Source organism: Acanthochromis polyacanthus, chromosome 7, assembly GCF_021347895.1.
Source record: "Acanthochromis polyacanthus isolate Apoly-LR-REF ecotype Palm Island chromosome 7, KAUST_Apoly_ChrSc, whole genome shotgun sequence".
In the NCBI taxonomy this organism is placed as follows: domain Eukaryota; kingdom Metazoa; phylum Chordata; class Actinopteri; family Pomacentridae; genus Acanthochromis; species Acanthochromis polyacanthus.
Genome location: NC_067119.1, coordinates 8,729,209 through 8,754,976, shown reverse-complemented (window position 1 = coordinate 8,754,976; position 25,768 = coordinate 8,729,209). Strand labels below are relative to the sequence as shown.

The 25,768-nt window shown below is 38.5% G+C and overlaps 3 protein-coding genes across 3 annotated transcripts in view; 2 read left to right on the top strand and 1 right to left on the bottom strand.

Moving 5' to 3' along the window:
• The window catches only part of castor1 (cytosolic arginine sensor for mTORC1 subunit 1), a 29,246-nt gene extending 19,813 nt beyond the window's left edge, over positions 1 to 9,433 (top strand). The window contains exons 6-9 of the mRNA XM_022213113.2: positions 600 to 710; positions 1,097 to 1,179; positions 3,174 to 3,268; positions 8,379 to 9,433. Of these exons, the coding sequence (XP_022068805.1) occupies positions 600 to 710; positions 1,097 to 1,179; positions 3,174 to 3,268; positions 8,379 to 8,450 (361 nt within the window). The 3' untranslated portion in view covers positions 8,451 to 9,433. The remainder of the gene's footprint in view (positions 1 to 599; positions 711 to 1,096; positions 1,180 to 3,173; positions 3,269 to 8,378) is intronic.
• A 126-nt stretch (positions 9,434 to 9,559) lies between these two features.
• LOC110964398 (uncharacterized) lies at positions 9,560 to 19,572 on the top strand. The gene is made up of 5 exons (XM_051950893.1): positions 9,560 to 10,223; positions 11,336 to 11,478; positions 11,902 to 12,032; positions 13,546 to 16,082; positions 17,745 to 19,572. The coding sequence occupies exons 4-5, from the start codon at positions 15,951 to 15,953 to the stop codon at positions 18,216 to 18,218; spliced, it is 606 nt and encodes a 201-aa protein (XP_051806853.1). The 5' UTR covers positions 9,560 to 10,223; positions 11,336 to 11,478; positions 11,902 to 12,032; positions 13,546 to 15,950; the 3' UTR covers positions 18,219 to 19,572.
• A 1,345-nt stretch (positions 19,573 to 20,917) lies between these two features.
• Positions 20,918 to 25,734, bottom strand: spring1 (SREBF pathway regulator in golgi 1). Its single transcript, XM_022213124.2, has 5 exons — positions 25,092 to 25,734; positions 23,544 to 23,700; positions 23,303 to 23,454; positions 21,963 to 22,076; positions 20,918 to 21,464 (listed from the first exon to the last, which is right to left on the bottom strand). Exons 1-5 carry the CDS (start codon positions 25,185 to 25,187, stop codon positions 21,381 to 21,383), a joined length of 603 nt encoding a protein of 200 aa, XP_022068816.1. The 5' UTR covers positions 25,188 to 25,734; the 3' UTR covers positions 20,918 to 21,380.
• Positions 25,735 to 25,768: the final 34 nt, after the last annotated feature.

Below are 25,768 nucleotides of genomic sequence, written 5' to 3'. Positions count from 1 at the left end.
TGTTGTCACAGGAACTTCAAGCTGTTTAGAGATGGTCTTATAGCCTTTACCTTTAAGATGTTTGTCTATAATTTTTTTTCGGATGTCCTGGGACAATTCTCTCCTTCGCTTTCTGTTGTCCATGTTCAGTGTGGTACACACCTTTTCACCAAACAGCAGGGTGACTACTTGTCTCCCTTTAAATAGGCAGACTGACTGATTATGAGTTTGGAAACACCTGTGATGTCAATTAAATGACACACCTGAGTTAATCATGTCACTCTGGTCAAATAGTTTTCAATCTTTTATAGAGGTACCATCATTTTTGTCCAGGCCTGTTTCATTAGTTTGTTTTTTTAAATAATTATGTTAATCAACAATTCAAAAGTAATGGCTGATTTTGATTATTTAATTTTCAATAAATTTTTATTTATTGTTACTTTTGTGAGTTTCAAGTGATTTCAGTGAGAATTGTGGGTTTTTCCTTCTTTAACTGAGGGGTACCAACAATTTTGTCCACGTGTGTAAGTCAACATGTCATTTAAACCAGTTAAAGGGTTGTTTAACGTCTGCGGCCTTTCCTCTCTGCTGTCATACTGAACATGTCTCTTCCTCTGCAGTCCTAAAGAAGACACCCAATCGTCTCCGAGCCGGGACTGCATCAAGTTCTTCTCATTCTCCCTCATCGATGGATACATCTCACTGGTGATGGACACTGAGGCTCAGAGACAGTAAGGATTCTGAATTTCTCACACTGACCAATACCACGTCTGACACCATGTTTATGTCCAGCAACACATAAACCGCATCCTTAAAGACTTCCACGCTGACAACAATGCCGTGAAGGTTGTTTCTGTGATGCCTCTTTCTTCTGTCCGGTGTGAACCGTGCGACTGCATGATGTCAGAAAAATAAACACCAGACTGTGAATCACAATAAAACAGTAACAGGTGTTTGCTTCAGTTACTTCACTGCGCTGCTGGTGTTGCAGTGTCTGTATTTCCAAATTTTGTATCTGATGATCGCTACAAACTGTTCTTCCCCATCCATCTCTGACATGATCTAGCGTATGTTTCCACTTGGGTTCTTGGTAGAAATCTTGATCTCTGTGCTTTAGGTTTCCTGCCGACCTTCTCTTCACCAGCTCCTCCGGGGAGCTGTGGCGGATGGTTCGTATCGGGGGACAGCCTCTGGGTTTTGGTGAGGCTGCTTACTTATCTATGTCTAAATATTCAATCAATCAATCAATCAAACTTTATTTATAGAGCACTTTTCATACAAAGAATCTAACGCAAAACCCCACTTTCTTTTAGAACTGCTTCCCTTACTGGTGTCAATCAGGTGATTTATTTTTAAATCAGAGAACCAAACTCTGACTGTATATGTTGTATAGTAAACTAATAATGTTAATTAACAGTCTTCAAAGAGCCCCTGTTGTGCCTTTTGGGTACAAGTGTTTTAAAGGTTGTTGTGCATGTAAAAGGTCTGTAAAATAGTGAGTTATCCTCTCTCTGAAAGAACTGATCCTCATCTGTCTGAAACACCTCATTTGAAGTTCAGACTTTTCTTCTGTTACTTATCTATGTCCTCATGAAAACATTTGCATGACACCAAACTGATGATGAGCCTTTAAACAGAGAATGAGCAATCCACCAGTATTACTCACTGGATTTCTGTTAATGACTATGTTTCTCTGCCTATTCTTGATCTGGGGTTACTGTATGTCGCCAGTGTTGCTTTATTTTTGACCTTCTTCGTGGTCCAATCAGAGCAGATTTGACTTTTTCAGGTGGGGGAACTTAAAGAGACGGCATTTGAAATGGAACGTTCCAGACGGAGGGCCCTAAAGCAATCGACTTTATGAGAAAAATGTAGTTTAATCCAACATTAAAGCATCCAGCTGTATTCTAGTATATCCTGAACATGTGATTATAAAAATGTAAATGTGCATAACATGGGTTCTTTAAATGCCTTTTAAAGCTTCCAAAGGATTTGTTATCTTCTGATGAAACAGAGAAGATCCTGAGTCTACTTGGTTGCAAAAAGAAAAGATTGAAATTGGCTTTTAAGCTGTTTGAAACGGTGCAACACAACTGACATGCTCTTTGAAAATACATAAATCTCTGTCTTGATGCAAGCCTGAAAAAGTACACAAGTACAAGTATCTTTACCTGGATCGTTGTACCTCAGATCACTGAATGTCCCACGCTGGAGCATCATCAATTTAACAAATCTTTTTTTTTTTTTTTTCCAAAGTAGTGAATATTGATTGAGTTGACCATGTGGAAAATGTGGGGTTATACGTACCGTTAGTTTTTGACGTAAAAATTCCCGAAGGAGGTGGGGTCATGTTTATTTTTGCATCTTTTGTTGCGTCAATCTGAGTGCTGTAACTTGAGAAATAATGTGACTGAATTTTGCATGCTCATTGATATGTGCATCTGGTCCTCAATGGTACAACCCTGCTTTTATAGAATAACATCAACCAGTTACATGATGCCGTAAATTTGATCAAAAATGTCAATGTTTCAATTTATTCTGATGTTCTACCAGCCACAGAACCTTTACTTTTCACCCTAAGAGACTCTCTATGTTTCCTGTGATTGGCACAGAAAGATTGAAGTTGTGTTTTTTTGCATTTATGGCCAATACTAGGACAATCATTGAGCAGGTATGATGGTGAAACCACCCCGATAGTGGAAGAGGTGTATAATACTGTTACTGGTCTAAAAGACAAGTCATGGTTTTCCAACTCCTAGTGCTTCAAATCATGTTATGAAAAGGGGTACTATAACCAATCCTGCACTTTTTAAATTTGAATGTAGATAGAATAACCCAATATCTCTAGTTTTTCCAAGATGCAACTGCAGATGCGTTTATTGTCACGGCATTTATTTAAACCTTAATGTTGAAGTAGTTGTGATTTTGGAAGCATATTCAGTGTATTTTGTTTGCTTTCTGTGGCTTATAACTAGTTATCTATTATTTTGCCGGTTGATGTTGAAACAGGAACCGATTCTTAGAAGTTTATGTAACATGCTTCTCGGTTGTAACACAGATAAGCGAACAATTGAAGATTTAAAGTTGTCGCATGGTTTCTGTGCAGTTGTAGCATCCTTCTTTGTAAAATCACTGTTTTTAATGATTGGTGATGGGTTGCTGACTTCTACTCCGCTCTTTCTACGTTTTTTTAGATGAATGTGGAATAGTCGCCCAGATATCTCAGCCTCTCGCTGACAGCGACATCTCTGCCTATTACATAAGCACCTTCAGCTTCGACCACGCTCTGGTGAGTCTGACATGTTTGTGACATTAGCCCGGCTTCCACACCCGAAACTCGGCGCCTCAAAATGTTCCACTTGGTTCAAATATTTAAAGACCACTGAACCTTAACGGGGGAGATGCAAACAGATAAAGACGAGACGTTATGTAGAATTCCTGTGAGCTTTAATCAGGTGATTCTATATCATTCAGAGGATGCAGTTCAATCCCATGACTAAATAAAACAATAACAAATTAACAAATAAAGTAAATAACAATAGAAAGTTGAAGTTCTTTGAATATTCATTTTACAAAACATGAAAAACAACCAAACTGGAGTAAGCATTTTTCCAAATGCCCACACATTACAACTATAGGAAGGAAAATGGTGATGCTACATATATTTTCCTACTACTACGACTTGTAGCGATGTGACATTTGATTGCAGCTGAGTCATTAATGGCTTTGTGGTTGCGAAGAGGACTGCAGAGTTTAAGTTTTTTTTTTTTAAATGTGTCAAAACCAAATAATTTATTTTTGTCACATTTTTAAATGAGACATGCAGAATAAAGTGAAACGTTAAAGGTTTAAGCTCAGATTTGGATAAATTTTCTAGCCGTTCAAGGACCGTCAGAAAATTGAAAATCAAACGATTCTTGCTCTGATAAATGGTGTAATTGATAAATGGTTTGAGGTACAGAGGGTTAAATAAAGCACGACAGTAAAATTAAGACTTAATTGATCTGTGTACGTCCACATAGTATCAATGGGATGCTTTATCACACTACCAGTCAAAAGTATGGACACACCTTCTCATTCAATGTGTTTTATTTAATTATTTTATACATTATAGATTAATACTGAAGGCATCAAAACTATAAAATAATACATATGGAATTATGTTGTAAACAAAACGATGTAAATCTTCAGTCTTAATCTACAATGTAGAAAATAATACTAATAAGTAAAAAGCGTTGATATGTGATGCATGATGTGTAAATTCCACTGCTGCTGTTTGATTTCCTGACCTCAATACTGATACCACTCATATACATAAGTTATCTTTCATTTGTTAGTGTGCTGGCTTAGTGAGCAGGTAGCATTATCTATGAAACTACCAAGAAAACTTTATCTGGGTCATTTGCCTGGCATTACTTAGAAACTTATCACAGAATGTTTGTCACCCAGTAAATCAGCGGAGCCTCCTACATTAAACCCATGAAGGCCTTATTTCTAATTCTCATGTGTTCGACTTAAAGAAAGCTGTCATCTCTGTGGGCAACCCGTCATACGTGGGTTATGCCAGTTCATGGTTTCTGTGGTTTCTCTGTCGGTCTCTCATGGATTCTACCGACATCTGCCTCATCACTATATTCATAATCTTAATATTTGCTTATTAGTGTGAAGAAGTTCCACAAAACACATGAAATTCAATAGAAAAATCGCACGTGGAGCACTGATGAATCCAAAAATGTGCCTCTGTACTGTTCCTCCTCTAAAAGTCAAGCATTTCTACGTGTCGGTCTAAAATAACTGCGCTGGTTTATCAGCATTGTTACCACATTACCACTGACATTAGACGGGAAATTGGACCTGGTGACGTTGAGTCTTTGGGTATTCCGCATTTATTCACCGATTCCATTCACGCCCCTTTAAAATGTTTTAAAAATGAGTATGTAACTTTCTTTCATAGCTGTCCATCTATGTCATTGTGCTTAACGTAACCATAAAGTGTTGTAGTCATGGAACATTATTGGTGTCATGAAATGCTATTATTAGCAGACCCTTGTACATCACACGCAGGTCTAAGAATAGCAAATTCCACTGTTTTAAAATGAAAAGAAATGGCTGTGATGTAACAAAAGCTTCTGCTTGTGCACTTCTGAGAAAAGAAACCCATCAGGGAGGATCCATCGCAGTAGTACAGATCTGTTGTATGGCAGCAGAAGCACATGCTTGTGCATAGTTTTTATTATTTTTAGATGGAATAATTGCAAAGAGGAAGAATAAAAAGGATGGAAATTATTTTTAAAAAACTCTTGATTGGGTGATTACAACAACAGAAACGACTGAGGACATTTCGGAGCAGGACAAAGCTACGTCACCAGAACATGTGAAAGAACATGTGCATATGGGATGATGGGAGGCCACCGGCTGGCTCATGTTCCCGAGAATTAATCAGAAGCATTTTATCTTCAATAAAGTCTCAGGGGAATTCCAGCTAACACCAATACATTTTACTGGAAGGTGTCATTTCATCCGCTCAAAGTGGAATTGCTTCTATTTTAACAATAAGATGTTTGGAAAACAGAATTTACATTATTTGGAGTGGGTTTGTAGAATTGTTCGTTTATTACAGGTCATATGCAGTTCAAGTAAAGGTCATTTCTTTTGCCTTAAGTCACAAAAACATCTCAGGGTGTTTAGCAGGAGACATTATGCAAGAAAAATGAGCTAAACTGGTACTTATGAAGGTTTTTGCTGCCCTTTGGTTGAGACTGAGCTGATCTAGTTCCCATGTGGTTTTGCTTATGCTAATGCTAGTTTCACTGCTCCTAGCATGTGGAATTCCGCATCATTTGAATTGTTGTTTGCACTGCGATTTAATGGAGAGTTTCCTCTTTCTGTATTTTATGACTGCTGGAATCATAACTTTACTGTTTTTTGTTACAATAGCGACTAAATGATTCAGTTTTCTATTTGCATTTGAAGTGATAAGTTATTTGTGTGGTTAAATTTGATTTCTTGAGTTATTTTGATGTTGATGTCTTTGTTCTTGGTATAGACCACATGTCGGTCAACTCTCACGTATAAGACTTAATGGTTGCAGCACTGTGCTGTTGCGTTAGAATACACACTCATCAGCCACAACAAAAAACTACTTCCTGAATATTTTGTAAGTTCCTCCAGATGCCAACCAGCAGTAAATAGCTCTGATGTGCCTTGACGTGGACTCCACAGACATCTGAAGATGTCCAGTGGAATCAGGCACCAAAATGTTAGCAAACAAACCTTTAAGTCCTTGGATCTGAATTTTCTTGCTCAACTCACTCAATCGAATTGAAATCCAGAGAACTAGGACATCAAATCAACAGCTTAAACTCTTTTTCTCGTTCCTCAATACAGTCCTGAACATTTTTTTTGTGGTTGGTAGTGAGCAGTATTCTGCTGAAAAAGGCTGCTTCCTTGAAGGGATGTACAATGTTTACGTAGGTGTGAAGTGTCAAAGTAACATTGGCATACATATAGGATGCAAGGTCTTCTGGTAGAACATTGCTCAGAGTATCCCACTGTTTCCACCAGCTTGTAAATCCTGCTGCCATTGCTGTCACTGATATCCAACATGTATGAACCTGGCCATCCACATGATGTAAAAGAAAAACATGATTCATCAGTTTTGCCACCTTCTTCCATTGCTCCATGGTTTTGATGGTGAGCAGGAATCAACATGGGCACTACGATTGGTCTGCAGCTCCGCATGCACCAAGGAAGCAAGGCGCACTGTGTATTTTGACATCTTTCTTTCACCAACCCAACTCAAACTCACAAAGTCTGCCAGAAACTTGGTTGTCATGATTGATGACCAACAACCACTACAACAGGGCTGGTTGATAGCTAGACTCCTGTCCTCTGTGGTTCCACAGTGGTGGAACAAGATGCCAAACTCTGTTCGATCTGCAGAGTCCCTCTCAGACTTTAAGAAAAGACTAAAAACGCAATTCTTCACTGAACACCTTTACACTTGACAGACTGCAAAACGAAAAAAATGTAAATAAAATTCCTCTTACGTCCCACATTGCCTGTAGGCACCTTGGTCCTGTTACTCTTGAACATTTTTCGGCTCTTATCTAGGTTGTTTTCTTTGGACTAGATCCTTCCGTGTGTCATATCTACTCTCAGATGTAAGTCGATTTAGATAAAAGCATCTGCTGAATGAAACTGTAGAATTGTAGAAAAGCTTTAAATAGTTTGATACAGTAGCTCTTTTGTGCACATGAATGAGCCCTGAGCACCCATGACCCTGGTACTGGATCACTGGTTGTTGTATTTGAACCACTTAATCAGGTACTACGTACTGGGAGCACCCCATGAAACCTTCTGTTTGGAGAGATTCCAACCGAGTTGTCCAGAGTCGCTCAAATACTTCAACTTTATGCCTTACACTGACTGTTCACCTGCTGCTAGTATATCCGACACATTGACAGATGCCAAGAAGACCAGTGTTATTCAGTTCACCTGTAAGTGGCTTTAAGTGGCTGATCAGTTTGAGTTGGTAAAGAAGATTAAACCAAATCTTAGCATCTTGCGTGTTCTGATGGATATCGCAATGTGAGTGTCACTATTTTCTGCATTTATTGAAATAAGAGGGGTAAGACGTTTGGAAGAAGACAGTAAGAACCTAGACAAGTATTCCTCGACACCAGCTTAAATATTCTACTGAATCCTGTTAGGTAAATTCTAGTAGGCAGATAGAATCTGACCCATTAGACGGAGAGCAGGACCTGAATTTCAGAAGGCGCAACTGGCGACAAATGGTACCATATTAAGTGATCAAATGTACAAGACCCTGTGATCAGGAAAAAGAAACACACAAGACAGATACCTTAAGGGGATAACAAAAAGGTAAACTCCTACGTTGTGAGAATTGAAACGCAGTGAATCACTTGTGTTTCTCCTTTTTTAGTCAGCTATGCAGTTGTACATGTTTTTCCACTCATCTCTTTTTGAGAAAACTGTTTCATTTTGACTTGATCAACTTTTTCATCATTATTTTGTCTTTATGGCCCACATCTTTACTATTTTTGTTCATTCTCGACACTTTCATGGTCCACTTTCATGTTTAAAAAAAAAAAAATGTTGCTTTCAGTGATGAAGCTCCTATACACCCTCTGTACGCTACCTGCCCACCTATAGACAGAGTACAGGCAAAGTTAGCAACTACAGGTGATTCAATCAAAGCTATATGACTAGCAAATAAATGATGCAGCTTAATCTCGCCGCAGAACGTTCCCAGGTAATGCTGAAGGTGATCAATGCTTGGTATTGAAATAAGCGCAACATATCAGCTGACATGCTAACATTGTGTTTTACAACTCCTAAAAAAATCTAACAATACTGATTTAACTTTTCGGTTCTAGGTCCCTGAGGAGGATATAGTGAGTGTGACCGGCATGCTCCAGCATCAGAGGAAAGAACCGGCCACCAGCTGATTTCTGAAATACCGACTGAACCAGACGATCCCGGCTCCGTGTTTTCTCCCCACGGTTCCAGTGGCGATGGGGTGGCAGGCCGGCAGGAGGAAGGAGGCTAACTCTGTGCCTAGATTAGCACTGCATTGCCAGCAGTATTAACTACTACAAATTTGCCATGAACACCAGAAGCGCTTCTCTTCTGTGTACATACAGGTTGACTGTGAGGCTTCCTGTCTTGCCTACTCAAGGCAGGATGCACTGAGTCCCAAGGGGCCCAAAAGCACACACACATGCACACACAAGAACACACTCGCATACACTACAAGTCAAAAGTTTGGACACACCTTCTCATTTTTTCTTTATTTTCATGATGGTTTACATTGTAGATTAGTTTTGATGAGTTTGGTGAGAATCTACAATGTAAATAATCATGAAAATAAAGAAAAAACTTTAAATCAGAAGATGTGTCCAAACTTTTGACTAGTAATGTGCATTGTACCAGTGCTATAAAAGCACAACTTAGTCTTCCAGTAATGTTCATATCATAACACCATGTGTCTAATCGACCATTTTGTTTGTTTATTGTTTTACTGCAAGATCTGACACAAAAAATTGCAGTTTTACATTTCTGTTAAAGTGCGTAGCTTGAAATGCAGGTCAGTTGTGAGAATGCTGCAGTAGTTTTCATGTAAAAGAAACCTCATATATGACAATTTGTTTTCGGTTTGAGAGGAATGGGCCGATTCTTGTCAGCTGAAACTACTGCAAATGCTGTAGGGGTGTTTATTTTCGTTAATAAGAGGTCAACATTTCGTAACCATGACATTAAGGTCAATAACACTATGTCTTATTTTTTGTTATTTGCACAAACTTTTAATTTAGCTAATATCACTTAGATGTTTTCTTTGGTACAACTACATTTTATACAGTTTGAAGTAAAAGTATTCTGTAAACATTTGTAAATTTTGTGCTGCTTCCTTTAATAAAAATGATTGAAAGCAGTTGCTCTTTGACTTTTGTAATGTGCAGGTCATTGAATTCTTAAGGCTTGAATGGAGACCAACAATGTAACTACATGCTCCGTCTAAATCATCACTTCCTCATGACATGCACTTTTTTGTTTTGTCACTCTGATTCAACTGTGTTCACTGAAGTTCGGGTGACTGCTATTTATGTTTTTTCAAGGAAAGATGCAAGTGTGATGAAATTAAGGTTAATTATGACTATCCATGCATTTTTCTGTCATGTTTCACCAGCTCCAGGAGTTTATAAGGAAGTCTTTGGGCCACAGCCCTCTGAAGTGTCATCCTTGTAGTCTTGGGTGAGCAATAGCAAAGCCCTGACTTCAAGAAATAAAAGCTTAATAAATCAACTAGAGATGCGAAGAGGCTCAGATTTGTGATATTCCTGACTGCAATATAGCAAGTAAGGCACTTTACAATGTGGTCAGAAGCCAAGAGCTTGTTTAAAAAAATATATATTTTAGGATGTTAGATCTTAAACAAGCCCTGTACATATCTTCAAAAATTAAGGTTGCTGTGAGAAATGAGTGGACATGCAGTCAGCTTAGATGGAATTTATTTGAAAAGAAGGCATTTTAATAACCTTTGCAGTGTTCATATTTTAAAGATGAAATTCAAGGTGTTTTTGCTTGTCATCTGCGTAGAAATGAGCTGATGATTTTTCAAGGGAAAGCAAGTACGAAGCCAAAAAACCAGAGGACCCAGTATGGAGCCTTGGGGAACTCCACAAAAATTGATCACCGGATCTAAGAAAGATCCCTTCAGAGAGGTGAGTGAAAATTTGTCAATTTTTAATCAATACTATGATGTGGACCATTAAACAGACCATTCATCTGTGTGACTGCTTGTTAGAAGGGCTGTATCAAATTGTAATGTCTGACGAAAGAAACCACTGAAACATTATCGGTGTCAATCTGAATGAGAATACCGGGACCTGATGCTAATAACTAGAATACATTAGGGTACTTTTAAACCGAGAAGGTGGAAGGGTGTTATCAGCAAGAAACTGAAGGAAATATCGTCACGGAACTCTCACCTAGTGTACTGTAGGTGTGACTTATGGGGTGATTTTGTGTCATCTCGATATTTCCGATCTTATTTTGTTTTTCCAAGAGGGAAACAAGCAAGTGATGAAGAAATAACAAATGATAATAACCTCAATTGTGCCATTTTTTTTAACCTGATAAATGTTGGATGAATTTGAAAATCCTAATTAAGACTTAATAACAACGTTTAATCTAAATTCCATTCCCCCAGCATTTCTTTTTCTCTTAGAATGAAGCAAAGTTTACTTATGACACTATTTCACAGGTTTTAAAGCAACATTTCTTAACTTACAAAGGATTTTCCTATTTCACGGTTTAGTTTTATTGATTTTTAAATGTCTTAATATTACATCTTCACATGAAAATAGCAATGATTAAAGACAGTTTGAACACTTATTTTGTTGTTGTAACAGCATAATTTTCAGTTTTCCTCATTTCTTAGTGAAACACATCTCTGAGGTTGGAAACTATCGAATGGAGTCACTCCGTTTCTCTAATTCTGGAGAAAAAAACTCAAACCTTAAAGATACAGTATAAACACACTGAAATGCTTTATAATCTAACACGTCAAGCCTATATCTTTATAAGTGAGGTATTTTGTGCTGTGTATAGTGAAAAATCTGCCCACTTTGACATACAAACAGCCTCACACTTCTTCCACTTCTCAGATATTAGAGTTACGAAAACGCAATAATAGAAAAAACTCAATCTTTATTTTCAGTTTTGTAATTATCTGAGCATTTAGTCACACCTCTGCTAAAAAAAAAGAAACAACTACTGATACAGACGGCACACTCTGTCACAAAATGTCATCATGGAATTTTCTCATTCCTAGTGGGTGGGGGTAGATGACTTCCAAAACCATACATATATATAAAGGCCAGCTAGCAGAGTTCATCAATACCTGCTGAGCGTCAAGTGAATCTGTTACTACAGCTGCTATGGATCGTAAACTCAACGGACCTCTGATGCACTTTGGTAAATATCTTCATCATTTTCAATAGAACATGCAAAACATTGACACTGACATTGCTATTTCATGTATTTAATAATGCAGTTTGATAAACAGCCACTGGAATGTCCAGTATAAATCTAGAATTATGTGAACTGTGTTAAAAGTAAGCTCATACATCTGCTTCAGTGTGTATTTATTTGTTTTGAAGGCTTTTAAGACATATAAAAAAAGACTAAAGACAAGATAAAAAGTGATCCTAGTCTGCTTTTCCAGGCTGTGTTGTCATTCTTTTTGTAGCAATATTTTCTCAACGTTGCTGTTTTGCTTAAGTAATGCCTCTGTTTCCTGTTTTTAAGAGGAACTCACTCTAGAACAAATGACATTCTTTTCCTCCTTGTCCTCGGCGTCACATTTTGAGTCACCTGTATCGCTTGATCTTTTCTCAGTACTTGTCTTGATGCTCCTGGAAGTCAACGGGAATCCTCTGTCTTGGGTCAGCTGCAAGTCCCACGTCAGCAGTACTGAGTCGCTCACGAGGTTATTGAATCTCACAATAAATGAACTGCAGAAAGACTACGTAAGTACGGCTAGCTCTTGTCCTTGTTGTTGCATAGTTTGTTTTAACCATGCACAAGAACGCAAAATGATCCTAAAACCCCTTAGAAACGTGTTCAAAACTTTGATTTAAGTGAGATTTGCGATGTGATAGCTGTCTTTTATAGATGTAAAGGTAACTTCAGGGCCCTTTGCAATGACATTGTTGGTGATCAACTCATCCCGCTTGAGCCTTGAATCATGGTTTGCTCAATCAGTAGAGCAAAACACAGATACCTTTGTTGTTCTTATTTTTACATTTCACATCTGTCTTCAAAGAAAGTCAGTTTAAAGCTACAATTTGGAACTTTGAAGTTGTAATTCTTTGGAATTTGGTCGGAAAACTCTCCTTGAGCTTGTCTGAAATAGACGCAACTGGAAGTATTTGAGGTGCAGCCAAGCAAACTTGCACTATGACAAAGATGCCAGTATTTAGTAATTTCCCACACAACAGCATGGCAGAATTAAAGAAGTTGGTTATCCTGCTGAGACACAGGATGTAAATCTACATGCATTTAATAGATCTCTGTGGTTGTTTGGTCAGTTACTCACTATAATATTTAAAACTCTTTGCCAAAAATATCTAAGTTTTGCGCAACACTGATGCGGTCAGCCTGGACTGAGTCGACAAAGACATTGTGTTGCTGAAGGCAGTGTTTTGCTGGATGATTATTTTTGATGTGAAGCAGGAGGGAATGTTGGGTGTGACTTAAGGGAGATTTACAATCTGTTTCTCGCTGCTCATTTTATCTTAGCCCCTCTCCCCAACTGGTTGAGGCAGATGTCTGTTCTCCCTGAGTCTGGTTCTGCTGGAAGTTTCCATTAAAATGGGAGTTTTTTTCTTCCCGCTGCTGGAAATGACCGGGTTTCTGCCTAGATCAAAACAGCCTGAGATGACTTATGAATTGCCCCTGTGTAAATAAAATACAATTTAATTGAATTTAATCAAACCAGTACTGCAGAATTACTTGCATGGATCCTTAGAGCATGTGCAGAAACAGCAGACTTTACCACTTATGAGGCAAACTACTTTATGCAGTGTGTAAATACATTTAATCCAAAGAAAGCCAACTTTAAATAGCTTTAAACAAGTTTCAGACAAAGCTAAGGTCATTATCTGCTTAAGACTGTAGACGACATCACCTTCAACTACCATTTATTGTACAGCCAACTCGCTTTGGTTTTTTTGTGTATACCATATTTAAAAGAACTGTGTGGGATAGGCTCCTTTAAAAACTCGTGTAAACTTCACAATTTCTCTTCATTCACGACTTCCTGTCTTCGTGACCTGTGCTAATTTGTAACAAAAGCATCATATGACATAGTGCAGTTCATTTAAAAACAATATGCACCATAACCTTTATCAGCACCAACAAAGAAATGCTTACTGTTTTGCTCGTTTAAATTAAAAAATATATATACATTTTCGCTACATTTCCCTCACTGCTCTCTCAGATTGATGCTGACTTCACTTTATACCTTTTATTTTCTTACAGGTAAATCTCACTGGATCCAGGACTGAACCAATTCCAGATGAATTCAATTCCAGCTCCACGATATCCGGCGCCAATATTTCTGAGAAACTGCAGGACATCTGTGTCAAGAACAAGCTCTTTCAAATGCACCTTTCACAAGTAAATGAATCTCTGAAGGAACTTGGGTGCAACCCTCCAGAAGTTTTGGGGCGCGTACGTGGTCACCTCCGCAACCAGCTAACTCGATTAGAGGCTGTTCTCGAGTATGTAGATCCAACAATCACCGTGCTGCCGACGCCGTCCCCACCGCAGCTGCCCTATGATGATGCCTCCGAAAAGAAAATCTACGGCTGGGGGGTTATACAAAGTCTGAAGGACTGGGTGGCAAAAGTGCTCCCAGTGCTTGTTCAGCCAGAGAGAGTGTGTCTCAACAAAACAGCAGGATCCAGGTAAATAAAGACAAAATGATATAAAACCCATTACAGATCTGCTGCTAAAACAGTTGTGCGATGTCTTTTGAGGCCCTTTGCCAGGGCTCCTCATCCTCACTGATAATTTCCAATATTCTAAGTGTATTTCGCTGAAATATCAGCTTGCTTTGTACAACTTGCACACTTCTAGTGTGAAAGTTCTGTTGGGCTTCTTTTCATATATGTAGTACTACTACTGAGATGGTATTAATGCTTATTTATTTGTTAAGAATGTAAATAAATTTAAATTAAATCTATGGTCAGCAGACACTGATGTAGCTTATTTAAGATTATTTATATATTTATGGGATAAATATTTATTTTCATCAACAACTATTTAAAAAATTATCATTCTTATTATTTATACAATGTAGGTCTTAAATAAAAGCAGTTTTGGCGACGTACAGAGCAGAAAAGCGAGTAAATTATGCAAATATGTGCCTTTCTTTTCACGTTTAGTCCCCGTTTCCAACATTAACAGTATTTTTTTGGGTCTTGTGAATGTGTAGTGATCATTTATTTTAGCATTTGTACGTTGCGAGTTTTCATGTTTGACTTATTCTGCTGTGATGTTGGGATGGATGACAGCCTGTGATGAGTGAAAACAGGTTTGCATCATTAGATCATCAGACCAGCCTGAAAACTGTCAATATGTGGGAGGATGTGTCAAACTTTTCTGCAGTAAATGACATTCAGTTGAAGTTAGTGGACACTCAAATGTGTACACAAAGCAATATGTGATACCAGCAGCAACTAATAAATCTTAAATGAATGTTTTGTCGGTTACTTTGTGCATTTTAATGTGTTGTATCAATGGAACATACCATCTGCTCACTTGAGCAGATTAAGCTTCTTGTTTTATCACACTGTGTATTTTTACATCTGTTTCATGAACATTTTTGCTATAAAATACCTGTGTACTCTGTTAAAAATAGACAAAACAGCAGCATCAACCTCTGTAAAGTCTCCTGTTAAACTTATTAAAGCAGTTCTGTTATATCCTGCACCATTTGGGGTTTTAATGAACTGAAGTTTGTTACAAAAACAACAGAAACTGAACTTTATTGCAACTTTTTTCCTGAGAATCTGACTGTTTATCACCAGTCCTCCCTCTCTCTTTGATTTGCTTTTCACATGAAGCGAATCAAACAGCATTGTGTAGCTTTAAAAAGCAGTCGTAGAGTCAAACTGGATTGAACTGGTGACAAGAAAGGATATTGTTGAGTTGTGGTTCGAGTCACATCTACGCACAGGAAGTGTTGCGTAAAGAGGATCAGAGAAGGAATGAATCAAACAGCGAAAATATGTCGTCACATACGCAACTTAAAAATAACTGACGTACATAGAAAGTGAATTTAAATATCAGACATATACATTGACTTTGGTGTTGTAAATAAAAGTGTGCTGTATCGGGACTTACAGTATGTTTTCTCAATGCATGAACCAAAATCCTAACCTGAACCAGTGGGTTTGGTTTAGTTTACAGAATATGTATCATTGTTTACCCCTTATAAGATGATCTATAGTTAGATTGCATGACAGCTATATCACATGTACATCATCTTCATCAGAAATTTGCTGTATTTCCTCCAGGAAGTGACAAAAAAAAACAAAAAAAACCCAAATTGTGCAAGGTGACCTGCCAGAGGAACCCAACGTCAGTTGGTTTGCTGGTTTGGATATCACTGATAGAGCTACAGGGGGAAGTTTATCTCCATCACAACTTTCACACGCCTCCTTTGAGAGGTTTGCAAATATAAAAATGATCCTCCGTCGCTCAGGTTACTTCAGAATCTGTCCTTGACCCCTGAGAGCAGGAAGAATGGGTCTGAAATACAGAGCAGGTACAGTATGACACTTTCAATCTTAGTGTGTCAAAAAGCACTGTTCATATCATTGTCATGATTTCAGAGTGTGGACTGACTTGCAGGTTTTCTGACAGTTGCATGTGCCTGGATGGTGGTTCTGATGCAAGGACTGGACGCAGGACATGCAGGAGCACAGAGACACGCCGCTGCTGCCTCATGCAGGCCGAAGGAGCTGACCGCTCTGACCAGAAGGCTGGTGGACGAGAGCTTGACGGGTTTTGTAAGTAACAGAATGTTTAACGTCTGAAAGTTGTCACACTGGAGTTCCTCCTCAGATTTGGCCGCTTTGAGCTTCAGTAACAGAATGAGAATAGAAAAAAATGATCGAACTGCGCAGACATGCAGGCAACAGTCTGAGAGGTTTTTTTAAATATATATTTTGCTTGAGGAAAAGCATCATTATATAAAAAATCTTGTTCATTATGTGGATAGGTTTTGCAGTCAAAACGTCATACTTACTGATGTGGTGCCATGTAAGCAGCATTTTATTGAAGTCGTCTGCGGAAGTGAAGCAACTTTTAACCAGTTATATTTTAAAATTAAACAATTATTTTGATATGAAAATGCCTCTCTGTATCATGAATACTCCTGGTGTGAATTTTCTCATTTGAAAACTAATCAGTGTAGCTGTAAATATACCATAATTAAGTTTTTAAAAAGTGCATTTCCCAGATTTTCAGAGTTATAAATTCCAATTTAATCACATAAAATTGTTTGTAATTAGCCAAAAAATGCACAGAAATATAAAATAATTGCACATACAGTATGTGAGTATGCGTGCTTTCTACTATGAGATGAGTTGATTTAAAAAATAATTTAAAATAAGCATCTATTATTTAAAAATTTACAACCGCAGTATCTTTTTATATATGATTGCACAACACCAGTATGAAATCATGCAAGTTTTTGTCTTCAGTGTGCAGGATGAGGTTTTTGCCTTGAAAAAAATTGTTTTATGCCTGTTTTGTTGCACATGTACAAGCTTTATTGCCCAAAATGTGTTTTTTGGGGACATAAATGCTTATAGGTGCATGATTCATTTAGAACTATGTCTTTCATTAAAACTAGGGGCACATTTTTTGTGTTGGCGTGTTTTGCTGAGATGTGTTCTTGCATCATCTTGCAGAGACACAGTTCAAGCGATTAGTGGCATATTCGTGATACTATCAGTGAGATTACAGGCTTGAATTTCCACGTGTTGAGCAGAATATTTCTTCCGATTAGTCATCATACAAGGCTTACCAGGAGTAACCAGCCTAGATTATAACATAAATACCATACGTTATGCAGATGACACAATGCTGATAGCAAACACTGAAGAAAACTTGCAAACCATCGTACCCATGATTAATACAGAGAGCCAAAAACTTGGTCTGTCTTGAAACGAAAAGAAAACAGAAGTAATGGTAAGTTCATGAAAAATTTCCTCCCAACCTGTAACATAGAAGTAGAACAAGAAAGACTGAAGCAGGTTGATCATTTCAGATATCTCAGTTCATCGGGTCATCAGATGGGAGGTGTGAAACAGACATCAGATGTAGAGTAGCGATGGGAAGAACAGCATTTACGAACATGAAAAATATACTAACAATAAGAAAATGGCAATTAGCATCCGTATGAGGACTCTCAGCTGTTACCAGTTCTGACGTACGGATGTGACTCTGCAGCAGAAATGTGGTTTTACAGACGCATTGCTGCGTATTTAATGGGAAGAAAAGATGAGGCAGACAGAGAATGAAAATGATAGACGGACTGGCATCATGGCTACACATGGAAAGGTCACAATTCAGAGAGGAAAAGGCTGAAGGAGCTGCAGAGAAATGATCGCCTCTGCTGAATGGCATGGCGCTTGATTAATCGAACTGTTGATCTTCTCTTCCAGGATGAAGCCAATGGGAAGCACCTCGGCTCCTGGTCCCCTGGCTTCCCCGAGCTGCAGGTCCACCAGAACGCTCCTGTGGTTGGGTCAAAGGTTCAGTGCAGCCTCTTCTTCTTGGCTGGAGCCCTGAAAGAAGTGCTGGACGACCAGAAGAACAACTTGAACCCCAAAGACCTTTCCCTTCACGAGACGCTCCGGGACACCATCTCCAGGGTGAATCTGCTGGAGGCCTGCCTGAAGACCGTTCTCGGAGGTGAATGCTCCCCAAAACCTTCCCTGCCCACGATGCCCGAGCAGGCGTTCGAGAGGAAACAGTTTGGCCACACTCTGTTAAAGAGGGCCAGGCACTATCTGGACTGGCTGCAGGGCAAGTTTGTGGTCCACGCTTTTAAGGCGAGTGAATCAAATAAGACGAAATCCAAAGTTATTAAGGTAACACCTCAGAAATACCTGGAGGGGAGCAGATACCAGCTGTAATTTTAAAAAAAAAAGAAGTTGATGGCAGCTTGTGATGCAGACGTAGTTACAGTTTATGACAGCTTTTCATTAAACATTTATTTTATTTCTTTTTACAATTTGTAAATGTGTGTTTATCAATATGAAGACCGCTGACAGTGTGTCTCAGTCTTTACCCGGCAGGAAAAATTAATTTAAAGCAAATGCAGCTTGAAGTCGGTGAAATAGCCACTTAAACACTTATTAAAAGTGGAATTTCAACTCTTTAAAGTCATTTTTTGACATGGGAAACCGTTCTTACCTGTATTAGATGTGGAGGTTGATTAGATGGTCATTTCTGTGCAAAAAAAGGAGCTATGATCTTAATTTGGTCAGGTAAATGTAGCGCCAAATTAGCTTAGCTTAGCATACGGTCTGAAAACAGAGGAAACAGCAACATAACTAAATGTAGCACCAAATTAGCTTAGCTTAGCATACATTCTGAAAACAGAGGAAACAGCAACCAAATCCATTTACTAGCACATCTTTCAATAAGAAAACTGAACTGAATGTAAAACACCAAATTGTGATTTTAGAGTATTTCTTGCATTTAATAAGCCATTTATCTGGTAGCAGAGGCTCCTTATTTACTTTACAGATCTGAGTGGCAACTTTAAACAAGAAATTGACCAATTCCCCACAATGTCATGCCATGAAACTTCTATCAGAAATGTCTTTGTTCTGTTAAACTCGACACCTCACAGTAATTGACACGTTCCCCTGCGACGGTGATTAATCAACTTGCCAAGAGAGCAAATGAGAAGCGTCTCTAATACATTTCCTAATTACGCCAGTTTGTTTTCTCGGCCTTCACAGTGATTAATTGTTCTGCTCGGGCCACCTATCCCCTGTGAGCCGGCTCACATCGCCCGAGGTAGAAAGAGAAGCTGATAAGAATCCCTGCTCTGGACTCCAATCACGGCATTTCGCAGTGAAATTTGCGCACAGATGGACAGTGCACAGTGAGGCAGACAACACTGTCAGACTCTCATCAGAGAGATGCAAAAGAACAAGAGTGTAAGAAAAAGATTAATGTGGGGCTCGTTCTGCAAGAATTAGGTGATCAATTATTGTTCTGTTGGAAGTATTTGTTTATCTGTATGACCTTCAAATTAGTCTCTGTAATGCTGGAAATCAGTAGGACTCCTGAAATGTTTTATATTTTGGATATATTGACTTTTTTTTTAAATTATCGGACAAAGTTTTCTTTAAAAGACTGAAATTGTTTTTCCAAACTGACATCTATTTATTGTTTACTTTTCACTGAGCCTTATTTCTTTATCTGTTATTTTTGAAAAAATAAAAAAAAACAAATTAAAGATCATTTAGGTTGTTCAGTTGTGTTCTCTGGTGCACCCTTAGACGCAGAAGTGGGTCAAAAAATGACCCGGTGAGGTCATTTTTTTGTAATCTTTGAAAAATTTGTATCATTTCTTGTTCTACCTATTCCTCAAAAAACATGTTTCCGAAATCATTCCATTTATATTTTTAAGTTACCTTTTAGACTTTTAAAGGAATTGTAATATTGGAAGGGTGGAGAGCAGCAACAGCTGGAGGAAAACAGTGGAAAAATGTCAACAAAATGGATGTTGACATTCTTTTATTGCTGTTCTTCTTTTTCAATGATCAAAATCTGCTATAAAGTGAAAAATAAACTTATTTCAAATATGAAATTATTCTTGTGTGGACAAAAAATATAATACAAACAATAATGCTAATTACTTTTCTTAACCAAAATGACAAAAAAATAAATAAATCCTGTTGATTGCTATACGGGTCAGTTTTGACCCTCTTGTAGAAGAGTGTAGGATTCAATGGGGGGGGGGGGGGGGGGGGGGGGGGAGTACACCTTATTTCACAGGTTCGCAAAGCCATTATATTGTATAGGCTCTTAACAATGTTTGATATGACCCAATTTAACATGCTATACATCATTTTAAAGCTTATGTGTTGCAAATTAACATTTTAACAGTTAGAGGTTACATGCAGTGATCCCTGGGGACAAAATCTTGTCATAAACATGCCAATACACATTTCCCGGTGACCCATCTTTAGGTGCTATCTACTCAGAGTCCATAAATTTTGGGTTAATGACTATTATACCTTTTGATAGAGTAACCTACTGTAAAACAGATAATGGGTGCTTTGGGGAGAACTTTTTCTTATTGCCACAGCAACTATTTCAACATAAATAACTCTTTACCCCAGAATGAAAATGGTCTTAAGTGGTCAGATTATAAAGTATTTTAAAAAGCATCCATTATTTTAAGAAGTACTGTCTTAAGAACAATCTGTGAAAAAATCCGCATGATTGCTCAAATAGTTTAAAAGTTATTATGGTTTATGTAACACCTCTCCCAAAAAATACAGATTTTAAGAAAATGACAGATAAAGATTGTGAACCATGCACAAGTACTTGCCAAGCTGTTGTATGTCACTAACTACACATTTCTTTCATACCTAATGAATAGTTTAAGCACTTAATTTTTTTTTTTTAGATTTTTTGAAGTCATGTAAGGTGTACTCCCCCTTAAGGGTTATTTAAACTCATAATATACTAGCGTTAAAATGCATGTTTTTCTAATTAGTCTTGTTTTGGTTAAACTCACTCTGCTTTAAACCTGGAATATACATTTTAAAAAAATATAAAAAATCTGAATGGCATCCATAAAAAGCATCAATTTTTGTTTCACAGTCACTTTTATTAAATAGCCGTTTCGTATGCATGCACTGTACACAGACGGAAGGACACATTCTTTGCCGTTTTAACACATATTCAACAAAAAGAACAACAACGTTTAAAACTGAAGCCTGTTTCATGACGTGACTTTGAAGCAAATCCTGATGGATGAGCTGCCCGTTATGTAGACCTGATGATCATCACGGATGAATGTATGAAGCGTTCTATGCACTTATGAAGTGTAAATAATCAAATCACATACAGCATTTGTCCATTTTTGAGGTCCTTCTTTGATGTCTTCATCGTTTTGCCGTGATAATGCAAAAAAAAAAAAAATTTAAAAATCGTCCGAGACGGCAACTTCATTTGCACCGTCTCTTCTCCAAACTGTCTTTCAGGAGTTCAAATGGGGTCATTTTATCAATTCATTGCTCTTCCAAAACCCGCAGAGGCGAGATAAGCATTTATACAGGAAGGAGCTCTGGAGGACTCTCACCGTAGCAGTATTTGGCTTGAGGGTTTCGGTAGGTGTTCTCATGTTGAACACTCTGCACGAAAACAGGAAAAAAAACGGTTAATAAATTCAATAGTTCTTTTGTTATCATGCAAAAGAAAGAAGAATGTCAAGCTTTTCTCACATAAAACATGAGGCTCCTGTGAGCGCTTAACGCGAAGCAGAGCAAAGGTCAAAGCGAGTGCAGGATCAATATGAAGATGTATTCTGTTTTCTGAAGAATCCATTTGTGATCTGCTATTCTAGACATGCAGGAAATTCATGAGACAATTGCAGTGAGTCACAATGAAACATATTATCTATCTAGTTTTGACAGCTGTCGAAAAAATAAACCGAGGAGTATTAGATGAGCAAAAGGGACGTGAAGTTTCGAGAGATTGTTGATGCGTGCGGTTACGTATGTACGACTTTCACTGCTTATGCTTTGTTTCTAAATGACTACCATCAGATGCATAGCTCCACCAGCAAAGGTAGCAGAGCTGGGCTGTCAGACGTGATCATTTTTTTGATTATTTTCCAGCTCATAACGTACCTGTGAAGAGGTCCTACACTTGGCCAGGCACAACTCGAAATGGTCCTCCACAGCAGTGAAGAGATTCTGGAAACCTTCAGCTGCACGATTGAGGAAGCGCTCGAGGAGAGGTTGCTGAAGAAGAGCGCACAGATAAGAACGTGAGGATGTGGAAAAACACTCAAGTGCAGATTTTAATCTGTCAGTTTGTTCCTTCTGCTCTCCTTACAGTCCTTTTTATGTAGAAAATGCAAAATCAGCAATCACCTTTGGGACATATTATAGGAATTCTTCCATTTTAGGATGATCCATTTACATTTTTCTCAGTCGCTTTGGTTCATTTCTCCAATTATCCTCGACATTTGCAAAAAAGAAAGTGCAATTCGTACAATTAGCAAAACACCGTGGATTACCTGCAAAAGCCAGTCTCTTACTCAAAATCTTTAGTTCATCTCTCAAAAGTAGATATCTGTGTCAATGAACATGTCAGTGCCATCAGAATGGCCAGTCCTTGTGCCACTGTGTGTGGATAAGACAATCAAATTGCTTTGTCATGTTGTCATTCTAACAGGGTTCTCATATAAACTATGCCAGTTATTGAAAATTGTAAGTTACACCTTAGTGTATGTGGGAGACTGATTACAAGAGACTGGACAAGATTCACATTTATGCTTTTACTGTTTGTGTTGCAATTTGTTGACAGATCACGTCATTGCAATACAGAAAGGAAAACAGTACTGCATAGGCCAAACAAAAAAACAACAGTAGAAATGTGAACATAGGACAATCTCCTTAGGGAAAACTGTACATGCAGTGCTGTAGGAATGACAGTGCAGTCATCCTACACCTCCTGGCGCTCCGGTCTGTTGGGCCACAAATTCTCCTCCACATCACGATTGTCTTCTCTTGTGTCTTTGAGCGATTTCAGAAACCCCTAAACCTTCACACATTTCCCTTTGTTAGAGAATGTCAAGACTCACCTGGGAGCAATCTACCATTTCAGGACATATTTAGAAAAGACGTCTAATGAAAATGTACAGAAACATCCTTGACATATCAACCATTTTGCACGCAAAGACTTGTGTGATGAACTTATGTCTAAATGTTGTGGGGGGTGAGACTATTCAGCGGAAACCCATTCTAATACATTTTGATCAACAGGACATAAGTACGTAGTTGATAATGTAGGAAATTGTGCAATTGATTTTTATGCACACAAGTGACACAATGATGTGAAGACTGAACAAATAGTTTTGAGAATTTCAATTCTTATCTGAGAAATGTACCAAAGCGACAAAGAAAAACTGTAAACTAGATGCAGCTGGCGGAAGGTTTAGTGTTGTTTTGCCACTAAAGATTACCTTATCGGGTTGGAGGCAGCAAGAAACGCAATATTCATAGATGCTACAGCAGCCATTGGCCAGGCAGCTTTTACAGATGTACTGTCTGGTGCTGGGAGCGTTGACATTACAGCAGCCGTTAACCAGCAAGTCTTTCCTCTCGCAGACGTAACCTGTAAAACATTAAAGGCAGCAAAACATCAGCGTAGACCACTACCTCGGAGCTGTTGTGTTATTATTGAGAAAAGGTTGCGTTTCTCACCCAGTTCGTCCGTTAGCAGCGTCTTGCCCTGGATGGAGTTTCTGCACTGAGTGATCTGGCGGCTGCTGTTGCCCAGGTTGAAGCGGACTTTCCAGGGGATGCGGTGATCTGAATCTCTAACTTCTAAGAGCGTGCGGTCCCGAATGGTCCGCTCCTCCTGCAAAATTCACACAAGAGCAGGTCGTGAAAGAACAACGTAACACGGTTCAGAATATGGTCAGACGACAGGATGATGCACAAAGTGAGAAAAACAGCAATACTTAAGAACTGTTACTATCTTATGATGACAACCAGAAGTGTTTTTCTTCTTAACTTTTTCTTATCTGAAGAATTATTAAATGGTAAACTGAACTTTTTAAAATTTGTTTTGGAGAGTTAAATCACACAAAACAAGCATTTGTTTTTAGCCTGTATGTAATTTTGACAGCAATCTTGTGCTGCTTTATAGCATACAGAAGCTGTAGAAAACCATCTGTCCTCATGCTGAAGTCTCCTTGTGTTTTCAACACATTTAGGAACCAAACTAATCATGACCTGCATTTGTGAATAAGAAGAATAGTTACAATAAAACATTTTTTTTTGGGACGCTGCACGCTGTGGTTCAACTGGCACAGGCCCGGTCTGGGTATTTAACAGCAAATGGCCACTGTTTTGACAATTGAATAATCAATTCGAGCATTTTATAAATGAAAATACATCAGAATTCTTTTATTCCAGTGTTTTAATCTGGATTATTTCCTGGTTTCTTTACTCCTCCATGACAGTAAACTGAATATCTTTGGATTGTGGACAAAACAAGACATTTGAGGACGTTACTTTGGGCTTTGGCCAACACTGATCAAGATTTTAAGACACTTTATCAACAGAACAACTAATTGATTAATCATGAAAATATGTGGTGGATGAATCAGCAATTAAAACAATATTATATAGTCACATCGTGTGCATTTTGCATTGCGTCTGACTCAGGTTTTACGCTGTTGTGTCATATTGCAATAATAAGCAGTGATACTCATCTAGGAATGCTTCATCCATCATATGCTTTATATCTATTGCACAGCGAATACTGAACTGAAAGTTACTTGGAAAAAACTACATCTTAACTCTAACTGCAATCTCAATCTCGGTCACACAAATTCCCCGAATTGCTCAAATCTATTAGGCGGTGCCCTACAGGAAAAGGACGAATCTGATCAACAAATAAGTAAAAGACCGCAAATCTATGAGGCCATGTGATCTGTCTGTCTGCAACATCTGACAGCACCAACCAGTGTAGTTATTCTTTGGTTGTCTCCTAGATTAGGCCAGTGAGGTCAATACTTAGAGTTCACAAGAAAGACAGCTTTCAGATAACATTGGTTTTAGGAGATCTTTCATGATTGTGCAGACGCATCTTCATTTGACAGCTGACAGCCACTCATTCTCACATGGTTATTTTCTCAGTAGATTTTCTAAAACATATGCCACTTGTGCACTAAAATCACACATCCCATGGTGGTCTCTCCTTGTGTGCAGGACGCTACTCAAGTGTATTCTGGGTTTCTGTACCTGTTTTAGTGTGCTGGTGAGAAAGTAGATGAGAGACAGTCCGAAGACTACTCCCAGCACCCAGCGCTTTCTCAGTAGCCGCCGTAGCACCATCATAGCATGGCTTTCTTGGGAAAATGCAAGTGACAGTCCAAAACATCAAACCTCCACAAGAGTCAATTCCTTCACTGTGTCTAGTTTTTCAGGGATTTCAAGCGACGTGTGACAACCTGATGATGATTAGCTGCGTGCAAAACTAAGCTAACCTAGCAGCATTTGTCTGAATCCAAGTAACGGACGCACAAAACAGAAATTAGCTAACCCATGTTGCACGTTTCCAGTGAAGCTAAGCTGCTAATGTCTTTATGGGGAGCTGCAAATTCGGCTCAGCTAGGTGGTGGGCATGCAAGCTAACAGTGTTTCTCCACAAAAGCCTGCTTTGTTAGCCTGCTAGCAAGCTGGCGTTAGCATTAGCTTTAGCTAGACACGGATGATGAAATAACCACAATGCGGCGCAGCCTAGTGATGCAGTTTCGTCTCCTGTGAACAAAACAATTCGATAACGTCCACAATAGCGTTAAACAAGCAGCAGCGGAGAGGTTTTTCTTTTTCCAGCGAAATCTGACATCCGATAGCAGCAAAACAAATTTCCAACGCGGATGTGGTGTGGCGGGACGGAGCGCGCTGATTGGCGGAGA